Source organism: Pungitius pungitius, chromosome 5 (assembly GCF_949316345.1).
Source record: "Pungitius pungitius chromosome 5, fPunPun2.1, whole genome shotgun sequence".
NCBI classification, from domain to species: domain Eukaryota; kingdom Metazoa; phylum Chordata; class Actinopteri; order Perciformes; family Gasterosteidae; genus Pungitius; species Pungitius pungitius.
The window spans coordinates 9,001,478-9,016,114 of record NC_084904.1 but is presented as its reverse complement, the minus strand read 5'-3'; the positions used below and the strand labels follow the sequence as shown (position 1 = coordinate 9,016,114).

At 46.2% G+C, this 14,637-nt stretch overlaps 1 protein-coding gene across 1 annotated transcript; it reads right to left on the bottom strand.

Annotated features, from left to right (window-relative positions):
• Positions 1-12,505: 12,505 nt before the first annotated feature.
• LOC119225605 (uncharacterized) lies at positions 12,506-14,379 on the bottom strand. Its single transcript, XM_062562317.1, has 4 exons — positions 14,182-14,379; positions 13,094-13,194; positions 12,794-13,012; positions 12,506-12,686 (listed from the first exon to the last, which is right to left on the bottom strand). Exons 1-4 carry the CDS (start codon positions 14,361-14,363, stop codon positions 12,550-12,552), a joined length of 639 nt encoding a protein of 212 aa, XP_062418301.1. The 5' UTR covers positions 14,364-14,379; the 3' UTR covers positions 12,506-12,549.
• Between the last annotated feature and the right edge of the window lie 258 nt (positions 14,380-14,637).

Genomic DNA, 14,637 nt, shown 5'->3' with positions numbered 1-14,637 from the left:
TGAGCGGTTTGTCTAGTGTGTCCCCCCGCGTTTCATTACGGGCAGTGACTCGCACACCTTGTGTGTTGTCTGCCTGGGCGTGGAGCACGTTCAGCTAGCCCTCGAGGGGGCTGAGGCATTTTCCCGGCCCTTCACCGCGAGACCCAGGCGCTCGTTTCCGGCGTCGGAGGCACGCTCGGCGGCTTCCTCCACCCCGGACGAGATGCCGCTTTCACGTTCCTCCAGCTCCGAGGAGCTGGACGTGGTGAGCGTAGAGGCAGTGGAGGCTGACGTCAAGGCGCCTCATTCCCCCGCTGCCGCCAAAGAACTGCTGGAGGTCCTCACCCGAGCCGCTGACAGGTTTTCATATCAGCTGGCCGGCGGGTAAACAGCAGTCTACTGCTTCCGGTAAGCTGCATCAACGGTTTCTGCCTTCCCGTAGAGTACCTCCGCGCCGGTGCTTGCCTTTCTTCCCGGACGTCCACGCTGAGGTGTCGGCGTCCTGATGGAAGCCGGTCTCCGCTCGCGTTGTATTCGTTAGTGGCGGAGGCTAAGCGACATGGCTATGCTAGAATGCCGGCCACGGATGCGGCCCTGGCTCGGTGGCAGTGCAGGCGGCTTCCTGCCTGCATACGATGATGCTACCTCGTAAGAGCCCGTCGACGCCACGTCCGCGGGGCCGCTCGAGCTTGCACCACCTGGCGCAGCAGGAGAGCGTCACGCTGCGTGCACCCCCTCGTCAAGGCTGGGCCGTAGCGCGACACGCTCAGGCGGGGCTCTCTCGCGGCCGGACTGGTCTGAGGACGGCCGCCGCGAAGAAGGCTTCGTCCAATAGAAGAAGAGTAGACGAAGAGTATCCCCACCGGAGGGGCTAGGGTTTCACCGCATGTTTCAGTGCTCCCTTCTCCCCGGTACTGTCCGGGAGTCGGTCCGTTGTCCCCGCCGCCGCTTCGGGGCACGACCGGGTCCAGCGAGCGCGAGCCCGAGGGCCGTTCGCCCCCTCCGAGGAGGGTTCCGGCTCTACTACACTAGCGCTACTACACTGCCCATGGGCAGGATGCGCGAGATGTAGTGCAGGTGCAGGCATGGCCGAGGTCATGTCTGTACGCCTTTCCCCGGGGATTCTGGAGAAGGTCCGTCAGGACGGTGGCCTACTGCTTGTAGCCCCGCTCTGGCCGGCCCTAGTATGGTTCGTGGACCTTTTGTCGCTCCTCGCAGGTCCTCCGTTGGAGACCCCCATCAGGGTCGACCTGCTGTCTCAGGCGTCGGGGTCCATTGTTTACCCTTGCCTCGAGCTATGGAAACTGTCGGCGTGTCCTTCGAGGGGACCCGCCTCCTAGGAGCCGGTCACTCGACCGAGAGCCCCCGCCACGAGGAAGGCGTATGCCGGTAGATGGAAGCTCTTTGCCACTTGGTGTGGGCAACGACAGCTGGACCCAGTTAACTGCCCAGTCGGTTCAGTACTGCAGGAGCGTGTTGCCACAGGTTTATCCCCGTCCACCGTCAAAGTATGTGTGGCGGCCCAGTCGGCAACCCATGCCCCACTAGATGGGCGTTCTCTGGGGAGACACCCGCTGGCATCCCGCTTCCTTCGTGGCACCCTGAGGCTAAGGCCAGCAGCCAGCACTGGAGTTCCGTCTTGGGACTTGGCCATCGTACTAGAGGGTCTCTCCGGTGCTCCCTTCGAGCCCATGGCGGAGGTCGCAGTGAAGTATGTGGCTCTTAAGACCCTGAAGGCGTTCTTACTACCTTCCCCCTGCTATATTCCTAAGGTCCTGTCCGCTACGGTCGGGCCTATGGTGCTGCAGGCTTTCTTTACTCCCCCGTTCCTGAGAAGAAAAAGCGTTGGACCAGGCAAATGACCCACTCGAAAAGGGCAGTGGAGCAGTTTTTTGGCTAGAGCATGTGGAGACCAATAAGCGGGTTGGACACCACGTTCTCATTGCCAAGTCAACTGTCACCACTTTGTCACACCTCTGCTTTCAGAGGCTCACAGTTCAGACACTGTCACGGACAGGAGAGCAGACCTTCTCTTGGGTTAGTGACAACGTGAGGTTGGCTTTGTTTGTGTTTTAGAGACAGAGGCACATTTTGAATGCTGTGACAATACATTATAACATTACAAAATCATTTGAACAGGACTGAATGCCGGCCCAGCAGACGCCAGCCTGCTACCTGTTTGCTCTCATTCAAAGTGTTCCACAAGCTGCTAGCTTGACAGATGTGAGTATTCACAATGACAATGCTCCTGTTAATGACACGTAAGGGGGCGATAGGATGTCCAATCCTGCCTGCTTGGTGTGCCCTTCCCTGTTTCTCTCCAAATTAGTGGGTGGTGGTAAGGCTCCCAAACACTTGAATGGGTGGTGCGGAGGGACAGTTGACTCGCTGGGTGTGCCTACGCAGTACGCTAGCCAGGGAGAGCAAGCTCACAGAATAACCGGCGCTACGTGAGTCATACAGTGACGTTTCTGAAGGAATGGAAGTAGCAGTAAAAAAACAATATATGGTATATCATATAAATAGCACAATGTGAATATCTGAATCATTTGAGGCAGTTGGTAAACAAATATATTGCTATATTTTCAAGCAGAATTGAACCACAAACTCTTAATGTGAGGATGGTGATAAAGCACATTGCTGTATTTTGTTGTGCAAAGAAATTCTGCTTGTAAATTATTTTATCGTACAAAATAATGATGCTGGTCAAAAACTGCAACTTCCCACGTAGCTCAGCATTTCCTTACGGCTTCAACACAAGAGGCTTTGGCTGGCATACTTTAGACAAATGTTTAATTGAGGACATTTAATAGTAGAATAAAAAGACGTGTGGAACCGTGGGATTGAGTGTTTTAAAGAAGGGTCAGAGAGGAAAGGAGAAAGGAAGAGAGGGAGGGGGGGCTGTTGATACAGTTTATTACCGCAGCAACCCAATTTTCCCACAGGGATCATTTAAGTTTCCTCTAACAGCAGTAGATCAAATTGGCTGACAGACAAAAATCAGAAGATGAATGTTTTGAAAGCAGTTTGTGATGTCATCCCATCCCTCAATAACCACTATTGAGCTTTTCTCACTCAGAGTATTAATCACAGCCTGTGCTTCACTGCAGCTGTTCAACATCCAAGTGTCAGAACTAGTTAATATAAGGTGAGAGACAATACAGAGAGCATGTGGCAGCAGTGGTGAAAGGTCATGTGAAACATTGTCCCCAGAGGCCTGAGGAAAGCAGACACACGTGCTTTCTATTAAACTCTTGTAGATAAGGCTGATTTGCTATTGTGCTAAACACAAACATTCTTATTGAGTCTGTTTCAAAGCTGCATGTCGGCTATTTTAAGCAAAATAAAAATCAAACCACCATGGCTGAAATGCCTCCCTAACTCACTAAATGTTGGATTACAAGTTTAACAAATCAACTTTATGTGCTCTTGTGGGAGAATTTCAAATTTCAAAAAAAATATTTTTTGCCTCAGAAGGCTTTGCATTTTGTAAAGTGTGAAACCCTCACATCGGCACAGGAAAAAAACCCTTCCTTGGGGAAAAAGGGAAGAAACCTTATGGAGGACGTCAGAGGAGGATCCCTCTGCCGGGATGGACAGACTGCAATGGATGTCATGTGTACAGAATCAACAATGTAAAAGATGTACAATACAGTCAATTCCTCTAACAGAAATTATACAGAAACATGAGTAGTAAGCCAGGTGTACTGCAGGACCACTGCAGGGACAACCTCCATCAGGTAGATCCACCATCAGGTAGAACCTCCATCAGGTAGAACCTCCATCCACAGAAGCCTGTGGGGAGGGAAAGCACAAAGACTTTAGTAAGGGTAATGTTGGTATATGATGACAGGAATAGTAATATAATTAATATAAATATAATAATGATGATGATGATGATAGCAGCAGCAGGGCCACGGCTGGAGGCAGGAAAAAGGTCCAGATGGAACCATGACCCATGAAAACCTGTGAGGCAAAAAAGCATAAATACTCCGTGGAAGAAACAAAGTTAGTGAAGCGCATTGATGTCTACAGTAATACAAATAGGAATATCAATGGTGTTAGAAGGTAGGTGTCTGCGGGCCAGGCAGGAGTCAGGACCAGGGTCCAGACGGAACCACCATCTACAGAGACCTGCGAGGCGAGAAAGCAGAACAAACTCTGGGGAAGAAGATGAATTAGTGATGTACATTAATAAAACGTGGATTATTGTTAATTGTTATTATTATAAGGAGAGAGTGAGAAAGGAGCTTGGTGTGTCCTAAGTCCCCCTGCAGTCTAAGCCTAGAGCAGCTTAACTAAATCAAATCAAATTAATTTATATGGCGCTTTACAACAACCAACAGGTATCCAAAGTGCTTCACATCAGTAAATAAGAATAAAACATCATACCTTGCAATTAAAAGAATGGTACGTTAAAAAAAGAATCATAAAAGGTTACATAGAGACAGGAATAAGAAATTGTCACACCACTACTGAGTATTAAAAGCCATTCTAAACAGGTAGGTTTTGAGTTTAGACCTGAAACGAGCAACATCTGTAGTTGTGCAAATATCAGGGGGTAACTTATTCCAAAATCTCGGGGCAGCAATGGCAAATGCCTGATCGCCCCATTGTTTGTACCTTGACCTTGGTACTTCTAAGACCAATTGATTAGAGAACCTCAAGGACAGACTGTGCTCACGCAGGTTTAAAATCTCGGATAAGTACTCCGGAGCCAGGCCATTAAGGGCCTTAAAAACAAACAATAAAATCTTAAACTGTATTCTAAGACGCACAGGGAGCCAATGTAGGGTATAAAGAACGGGAGTGATGTGGGCACGTCCAGGAGTATTTGTTAAAAACCGAGCAGCAGCATTTTGCACTAGTTGAAGCCGTGAGATGGAGGTTTGATTCAAACCAACATAGAGAGCATTGCAGTAGTCCAACCGTGAACTAATAAAAGCATGGATCGTCTTTTCTCGATCATGCCTATTAAGAAATGGCTTGACTTTAGCTAGGAGACGGAGTTCTAACAACATTGCTGATTTGTTTATCAAATTTCATGTTGCAATCGAAAGTAACCCCCAAATTTCTGACAGCTGGCTTGAGGTATGAAGCCAGTGCTCCCAAAGGCGAGGCGTGATCAAGGCGAGAGAAGAGGACTGCATGGTCCACAGTATCAAACGCGGCTGTGAGGTCCAATAGCACTAAAATGGGATTCCAGGCATCTACAGACAGGGCAATATCATTATGCACTCTAAGCAGTGCAGACTCAGTGCTGTGACGTGATCTGAAACCAGACTGAAATTTCATTTGCAGAAAGGCTTGTAAGTATAAAAACAAGTTTTTCCAAAACTTTTGACAAAAAAGGTAGATGAGAAACTGGTCTCAAATTGGACAGCACTGAGGGGTCAAGATTAGGTTTCTTCAGTAGGGGCCTGACCACAGCATGTTTAAAGGCAGCTGCGACAGAACCGAAACTCAGACAAGAGTTTAAAAAAGTGAGTAAACTCGGCCCAATGGTGTTATTAAAAATCTCCTTCACTATCCTGGCGGGAACAAAGTCTAACGGGCAGTGGGTAGGTTTCATGTGTTGCACTAAGGGCTGGTCCAGGCTAACCTGAGCCAGTCCCAACTATAAGAGGTACCAAAGAGGAACGTTTTAAGCTTCATCTTAAATGAGCTGACTGAGTCTGCCCCCCGGACTGAAAGTGGAAGCTGGTTCCACAAAAGAGGAGCTTGAAAACTGAAGGCTCTGGCCCCCATCCTACTTTATAAAACTCTAGGAACCACAAGTAGCCCAGCATCTATGGAGCGCAGATGCCTTGTAGGGCAATACGGTGTAACAAGCTCTTTAAGATAAGACGGTGCCTCACCAGCAAGTGCCTTGTAGGTGAGGAGAAGTATCTTAAATTCTATTCTTGATTTAACAGGAAGCCAGTGCAGAGAAGTTAATACAGGAGTTATATGATCCCATTATTTAGTTCTTGTTAATACACGTGCTGCTGAATTCTGAATCAATTGACAAATGACAGAGGTTGATTGCACACAGTATATTCTTCTGTATAACTAGCTCATTCCTCATCCCTGATGAGCAAGAGCTCTCACCCCATGGTGGACGCCATGGAAGCTCTTTACAGCTCCTTCAGCCGGCGGCTGCTTCATTTGTCATTTTTATCATTATCATTATACTGCTGCTCTTGTTTTTAACCATTTATCTTCTGTCCACTGTCCACTTTGCTCCCGCGATCCTGAATTTGCTCATTGTGGGACTAATAAAGGAATATCTTATAAAGAATCAAATTCTCAGTGCAGAAAGGGAGCCCTGAACATAACATTGAGCGGGTGAAGTAAAGCACAACCAGAGGCTGAACAATACATGTTTATGCCACCAAAACGTGACAATGAACTTCCATGGACTGAAAACCCACTGTGAAAGGGTGAATCCTCTACAACAAAAACACACCCAACCCCCAGACCCAAACTGCTTGTCATGTGGGAACTTCACCACGCCACGCCCCTTCCAGGCGCGGTTAGGGCATGGTCCATCCAGAATGAAGTGAAAACAGACAAATAGAATGCAGCAGCCACATCAGATGCATGGGGGCCTGATGGACTCCTGCTCAGCCAGTGGTCCCTGGGATGCCAGCTCTTGGATGGCGGTGGCTGTACCGTCACCTCAGCTTCTGTGTGCTGCACCACATTTCACCTGGAAACCGTCAAAAAGCAATGCTGCCCATAAAACTGGTGTGTAAAAGAAAACATTAAGCCCCTCAAAGGCACAGACCCTCCTCCAATGGATTCCATCTCAAGGGAAAGTGAAGCGAAGACAGATGCAGCACAGACTGTAAGAATTCCTTCTGCACCTGTCCTCCTTTTAAGTTCAATCAGTATGACGGGGTGATAAAAGCATCACAGAGGAGCCCCAAATCCACTGAGAAATGTTAAGATGATTCCTCATGCATGATTACGTGTTTTAGATCCACACCTTTTGAGTCATGGCCTGTTCCATGTCCACAGGACAATGGAGTGCACAGGGATCATTAACTAAACAAAGCAGTCGTCCCTGTAGAGCAGTGGTTCTCAACTTGTCTGGCTCCGGGACCCACCTTTACCCCTTACGAGCCGCGACCCAATTCGATCGGTCAACAGGGGGGGGGGGGGGGGGGGGGGGGGGTGCTTCCGCATTCTAATTGCCGCGCTGACTGAAAACATGGACGGACGAGCCGGAAAAACACCAACACTCCGCTGCATTAGAGAAAGTCCCTTCAAAATAAAATCCCAGGATGACTTTTTTTTCCCATGCAATGGCCCGTGACCCACTACAAACACCAGTTGAGAAACACTGCTGTAGAGGCTTTGATCTTCACACACCTTCGTACAGCGGCTGGATCGAGTGTGAAGGCTGGCGTTCCACTAGACATACTGCAGGTATCACACATTCAGACACAGCGAGTTTCATTCTTGGAAAGAACATTTGTAGTACTAGATATTTATTTGAAAAGATTTTGACATTAGGTTATGATAGATTCAAAAGACATGATGGCAGATGTGGATGTCTAAGTAATAGTAAATGGATAAATATCTGAGGCTATAGTTACTACTTGGCTTTAATTGAGATTCATGAGGAATTTACTGTCACGACGGGGGCTGAGGAGGAGGACTCTGATGCAGAGTGAAGGTTCAGCAGACAGTTCTTTATTCTCCAACATAAATGCACAGGAGAAACCCTGGAAACAAAAAAACTTCCCCGAAGAGGGATGGACGGGGAAACACTCTGACTTGACTAGTAGCGCTGGGCAATACTAAAATATGGGGAAACAAAAAATTGCTCTGAATAAACGAAGAGCTGAAACGTTCAAAAAATAAAATGCAAAAACCAAAATCTCTCTTACCAAGGATATAAGGGAATACACAAAAAAACACAAACAAAAGGACTCTGTAGTAATTCGGAAGGCCCGCGAGGGTTTGGGACAGACTCCACTATGGCCTGGGCTTGATTCTTGGCGTGAGGCGGGTGTGCAGGACGAACTGGCACAAGGGGAGACGCAGACTATAAGTACACATGAGGGAGTTGTGGGAACAGGTGGACACAATCAGGAATCAGGGGATACAATCAGACTGGTGACACATGAGGAAGGGCAAGGAACCTGAAACGAGAGGAGAGTTAATTTCCAAAATAAAACAAAGTCACAAAACAACCGTGACGAAAACTCCACTTGACATAAAGGTGTGACATTTACATCAGAAATGGAATCAAAATTCTAGGCCTTAAATCCCTATAAAGGTTATTTTCAATATAAGTTGCTTTTCCTGCATTGTCAATTTGTACATATGAAAACATGCTGCTGTGTGAAGAGGTGCACAGTTTATCATGTTCATCGCAAAATTACCTTTGTCAACCCTGCACCTGATGTGTTTTTTAGCTGTACTGTAAAAAAAGATCCTACTTTTACGGTGTATGTGCAAAACTAAAAATAAAGATATTATCTGTAAATTAACAGTCCAACTGTAAATTTAAGTAATATGCTAATAATGACCAAAAATATTTTTTTTTCTAATTTTTTTACGGAAGAAATACTGAAATTATTCTAGAGTATATTACTGTTTTTTCGTAAATTACATTCAAATCATTTAGCCGCTGCTGTATATATTTATATATATACATATATATATATATATATATATACACAAAACAATATTCAGAATATGATATAACTTAAATTTTAAATATCCAATACAAACATCATATAATAAATATATTAAAGGATAAAATTACGTTGTCTGATCTGGGTCCAGCTGATTTACCTCTAGTTTCTGCACCAAACTTCTCTCTCATACCGAGTTCGGGTCGGGTCTTCTTGGAAGGACACTACTCCTGGTCGCTCTTGTTATGTTGTTAGGTACAGAACTGAATGTATTTTAGGACTCTAACATTGTCACTCATTAACTTTAATCAGTGATTGGCTAAACTCTTCTTAGTTCCGCCCCATTGGGACCCGGCCCGAGCCCAGCTGAAACATGCGGAAATAGAGTGCGATCATTTGAAGCTTGTGATACCGGGAGAATCCAGCTGCAGTTCAAAGAAACCCCTTCTGGAGGCTCGTATACTATGTCGGTCTCTCCTTTCATCCTTTGTCCCGTGTATGGGTTTTGACAGGTTTAGAGAGAAGAGCGTCCTGTATTTCCAGACAGAGGATGTTGCATGTGTACGGACTGTAAAGCCCTCTGGGGCTGGACAAAATAAAATGTATTGTCTTGTGATACTTAGACCAGACCATGTGGTTGGCACATTATTTGAACATATTAAACCCAATGGTTTCACTTAGTGGATACAAACTACAGACGCAAACATTTTTAGGAATGTTTCAGCTCCATTACAATAAATTCAATGCAGACTCTGAACAGTTACATTGGAGAGGTTCATCCCATAATTTACATTTTGAAATGGGAACACCCAATTACATAAGGTCATCATGTGTTGCTTTAAAATCTTTACCATGCCCTGTGCAACAACAAGTACTCACAATATAATTCAATTAAACGTGTTAGTCAGTCACTGACTATGCCCCATCTGCCTTTGCAGTGAAACAGGGTGGATGCGCGATGGATGACAGGAAGAAGCATGGCCGTGCCTCAGAACACAGTGTTCACTGGGCCTCCACCGAGACCACGGCCCTCTGGACGGCTGTCTTCTAAGGCCATGGCTCTGCAAGGTAACGACACGTGAACGTGCACGTGCATATACATATGAAATGTAACGGGCATTGTTCCTGTCACAGTGCGGGGGCTCTGCTGTCCCCTCCATCAGAGGCCCAGCAGAGGGTGGAGCTCCTGCTGTGTGCCATCACAGAGATCCAGTGAGTGAAACAGGTAAATGAATCACAAATGTTACTACACTTCCATCTATCAGTTTCACCACACAGATAACATAGACGTACCAGAAGGAGTTATTCAAACATGTGTATACAGTATGGTAGAGTTAACAGATTCTTTTTCATTTCCTCTCATATGCGATTCAATTCCAAAGTAAACTACAATAATCACAACAGGCTGCCTGATGACTAAGGGGTATGCTGCAGATATAAATGTTAAAAGACGATGGAGAGAAACTCAGATAATCTGTTTAGTGACCCTAATAAAATCCCCTGCCGCTCACCTGTATTTGGAATTCTCTGCTCTGCTGATAATAAAGACTCTTTCATAACTGCGACTAAATGTGGTGTTTACTCACACTGCTGTTCACCTGAAAGGTCTTTTTGATCAGCACACACACACACTCATGAATACAACTGCTTGCATTTGACGGCAAAAGTCCATAATCCCATCCAGGCTCTTCTGGCTTTGGAGAGGTGCAGCTGTGCTTATTTCCTGCGACGCCAACAAATAATCCAATACTTTTCCACTTGGCTTGAAAGGCTCGGTTATTTCTATTGAGGGCAGTGTGTGTTTTTGCTGCATTTTGGTTGTATTTTGCATATGCTCAGACAAAGTTATTGAGATGTAGTTATGCTAAATCCATCCCAGTCCCAGATTGAGCTGTACTGACGGCCGCAGCATGAATGTGACAGAATTCAAAGCTGCATCTCTCCTCCCAGAAACTCCAACAACCCCCTGTGACAAGAAGAGGCCGGCTCATCACGGACCTCCTGGCGACGCAAAGGTTTCACTCCATCTGTATCTGCCTTCATCACACGGTGACGATGAGGAGCAGGGGGTGACGAAGGAGATGAGCCTCATGAGGTGTGAGTGTGTGCAGTGGTGCTGTTCGGGGTGTGGAGTCTGTGGCGTGTCAGAGCCGCCATCCGTCTCATTTTCATGAACTGTTCCTCTGGTCATTTCCTCCATGTCACATCTGCAAAACACATCTCAGAAGTGATGTCAGGCCGAGGGTGGGGTCACCAAAAATAATACCCCAGGTAATTGGAACAACTGAGTGAATGCTGACATGCGTCTAATGGCATATGTACATCCATGCAGTCATTCAGGATGAAGTTACATGGCGTTCCGAGTAGGATTCCTATCAGAGATGGATGAAGACATCGAGGCTCCATGAACCTGAAGCAGTTTGTTAGAAGCTGTAATGAGAAAGGAATCAAACACTCATGTTAAGGGTTTACCTTGTAGGGACAAACCCAAAGACGACTATCAGACTAAACTTGAGGAAAGGAAATCACAGATTTGATGTCACTGAAATCATAATATGTTGTATATTTGTAACATTTATTGATGAACATAATTAGCATCTTACCATTTAAGTTTGATCCATTGAGCTAGCTGATGTTAGCTCAGAGCGGAGGAAGCAACAAGACATTGTCAGTAGCTTAATGTTATACATTAATTGAATAAAAGTTGAACCAACTAGCAAAAAGTAAAACGAGGCAAGTTGCTTCTGATCAGTAGTGTCTTGTCGGCTCAAGGACAAAATCTGTTCTTCATATGAACCAATTATGAAGTGGCGAGTTGTTTTCATTTCCTTATGCTGCTACAAAACATTACAAATCCAAACCTCTTGGAGGGAGGGGCGGCTGTGACTCAGACGCCGACTGATCCCTCAAGTCCATGTGGGACAAACACAAATTAAAACACGATTTAACATACATTCATGTTTGATGACAATCATAAAGCCTCTTAAACTTATTCACAAGTGATTTTAAAAACTCATAGAAAGTTTGGCCATTTTTGATGAGCACTTCCTGTAGCTTTAATTGTTTGGGTTGCCTTTACCATCACGTTGCATGTCCCCCACCCATCACGACACTTTAAGTACAGCTTGTTCCTTCCAGTCAGTAGACAGGCCCATGACTGGAAGTGGTGAGTACAATGTGATTGTGGACCTAAGATGTCACTGCACATGTTGCTTTCATCCGAGCACAAACCCAACAGGCCTCTGGTGGTTCCATGTCCTCCACACACCGGTGAGGACCCGGCCCTCAGCAGCACACCATCTGACGGCATCACAGCGCACAATAGGAGCCTTGGAGAGCAGCGGACAGAGCACAAACCACCATGTGGGCAGGAAAGAAAGGAGCCTCTGCTGATAAGCAGCGGGATGGATGGAGGCCCCACACACTGGAGGAGAACACGGGCCCCATGATGACATAATGGAGCGTCTGCCCATAATATAAACTATAAGACAATAAGAGTGCAAAGTGCAAAGAAAAAATAGGTGATGTGCTATGAACACGGGGCAGGGGGTGTTAAATAAAAAAAAACGGGAATCTGCAGAGACAAAATGAGGCCACACAGGAGAGCTACCAAAATAAAAGACTGCATTCTATTTGGGGTCAAGGAGCCTGTGACAATGTGGTTCAATTTTGATGATCATATTAACTACACAAACCGCATATTTAGAAAAATTAAAGCACTTTTTGCACAACAAATATATTTATTTTTTTAATGTGATACATATATTGACACAAAAGAGAGTGTATGCAAAACAACCACATCAAAAGACATTCATCACTCATTAAAAAGGTCCGTACAATGCTGAGTAAAGGCTTGCAGAGGCTGTGTGTGGCCTCTACTATAGGACGGGACCCTTTTAGGTCCACCCGAGGGACATGTTGAGACATCTAGCTGGGATCCTCAGCAGGTCAGGTCTGCATAGCGTCGTCTAGCTGGCCTGCTCTCAGTGCAGTGGTAACACATCATACACCACACGCTGTGCTCTGGAGAGATCTGGACTCCACTGCTGCTCCGAAAGGGCCTCAGAGCACAGCAGCCTGTCAGTCACAAGGAGACAATGATGGTATGATGTGTGAAATGTAGTTAAGTAATAAAAGGATTAGATGAAATACATCCTTAACGTGAATACAATATAAAGCGTTACCAAGAATGAAGTATGCCGCAGCACTGAGGGAGAGGATGATGAGGAAGATGGTGCCGACACCCAAATCGCCCATGGCACAGTAATTGGGACAAGCACAGGGGCTCTCCACCCAGATGTGCAGGGGCTGCTGTGCGCTGAGGCTCAGCTGGCTGATGAGAGAGGCCGACTGGTTTGGACTGCAGTGGTAGTGCACCACCGTCAGCGGCTGCTCGTCCTCACCTGGGGAGGACGAGGACGAGGACGCTGACACAGGGGTCGGTGACATGAGTCCTACTGTGGGATGTTTGTGTTTCAGCTCACCCATGTAGGAGACAGACAGTGTCTTCGTGGTGCCATTGTAGTGGAATTCGTTCCCGTCATGTCTCCCATAGCTGAGATAGTGGCTGGTGTATCCGTTGAGCCTGTGATACATATTCAAACACATGGGAAAACCAAAACCAAGCAGAGCGGCAGCACAGTGTGTGAGTGGGACAGGCGCCCCCTAGTGGCCACAACACACAATCACACAAATCAACCTCTTTTTGTTTGTAATGAATTGCATGTACAGTATATGAAGTATATAAAAGATTTTAAAAATAAGCTGAAGAGGAAAAATGTTATGCACTTTTAGAAAGAAAAACTTTTTTATAGTTTTTATTGCAATGCAATTCATTCAAAACATAGAAGCCATGGCCAATACGGGGGGGTCCAGGGGATTTTAATGTTCCCATATCAACAAACTGAAAAGGGAACCACTGAATTAAGTTATGTAACAGTGTGGGTTCATTTCTTGTTTTATTTTGTAGTTTACTGCCTCTTGTGTCCCTGGGTTAACTTCACTTCCTGTCCTGGTGTGTTTTAGTGTGATTGCCTTGTCCCTGATTGTGTCCAATTACCTGCAGCTCCCCAGTGTGTTTTCAAATCATGTGTGTCCCCTGTGTTCGTTACCTCCTTTCATCTATTCCTAACCACCATTCTTTGACCTTTGTGGAAAATGACCTCTTTCCTTGACCCCATGGCGGTGGTCAAAGAATAGTGGTGAGGAAGTTATATTTTTGACCATTCGAATCCAGCCTAAATCTACGTTTGAGTCCTCCCTGTTTTTTCTGTCCCTGACATAGAATACTCCCCTCACACATAACTCAACGTAACACAGCTTTACTTTCAATGTTTCAATAGTGTGAGTGTGAGTTATTAGTAGAGTGCGTGCGTATGTAATGTTGGAAATGTCCCACATGTGTTCGAGGCATCCTTTGTGCAGTGGATTCATTTCTTACTACACAGCAACGAGTGACGGAGCTCACAATGATCAGAGAGGGCTACACCAAAAAGTGACTGGCTGCATGAAGATGTGCTGTAGAAGCACACCTGAAAGGTCAAAGGTCACACAACGAGATTGCCTAGCCTACCTGACAATGAGACATGCAGCAACGTTGGTACAGTCCGTTCCTGCCAGGTCCTCTGGCTGTGAGAAGGGCTGGCAGGGGCTGAAGGACAGCAGGACCTCTGTGGACACCGGCTTCCAACGGCCCAGGAAGCCCTCTGCGTCCCCCATGGCCTTCAGGTTTATCACCCCACTCCCATCCTTCATGATGCATTTGCAGTCGTTGACTTTGAAGCAGCCCGACTTCTTAGTATGGGGGGGGGGAGATGAAGAAAACGCATAGGAACAGACGAACAGCGTAAGGAGAACAGCCTGAAGGCTCATGGTGTCTGTGCACACTCGTCCACACGACTGTGACAAGACGTGTGTTGTTAGATAACCACAGAGCATGTGACTTCTCAGGGATGGTGGGAAAGTAATTAGAATAAAGGTGATGCCATACCGAGCATTCCTGGGCCCCACCGTGTTCAGATCAGTGTCT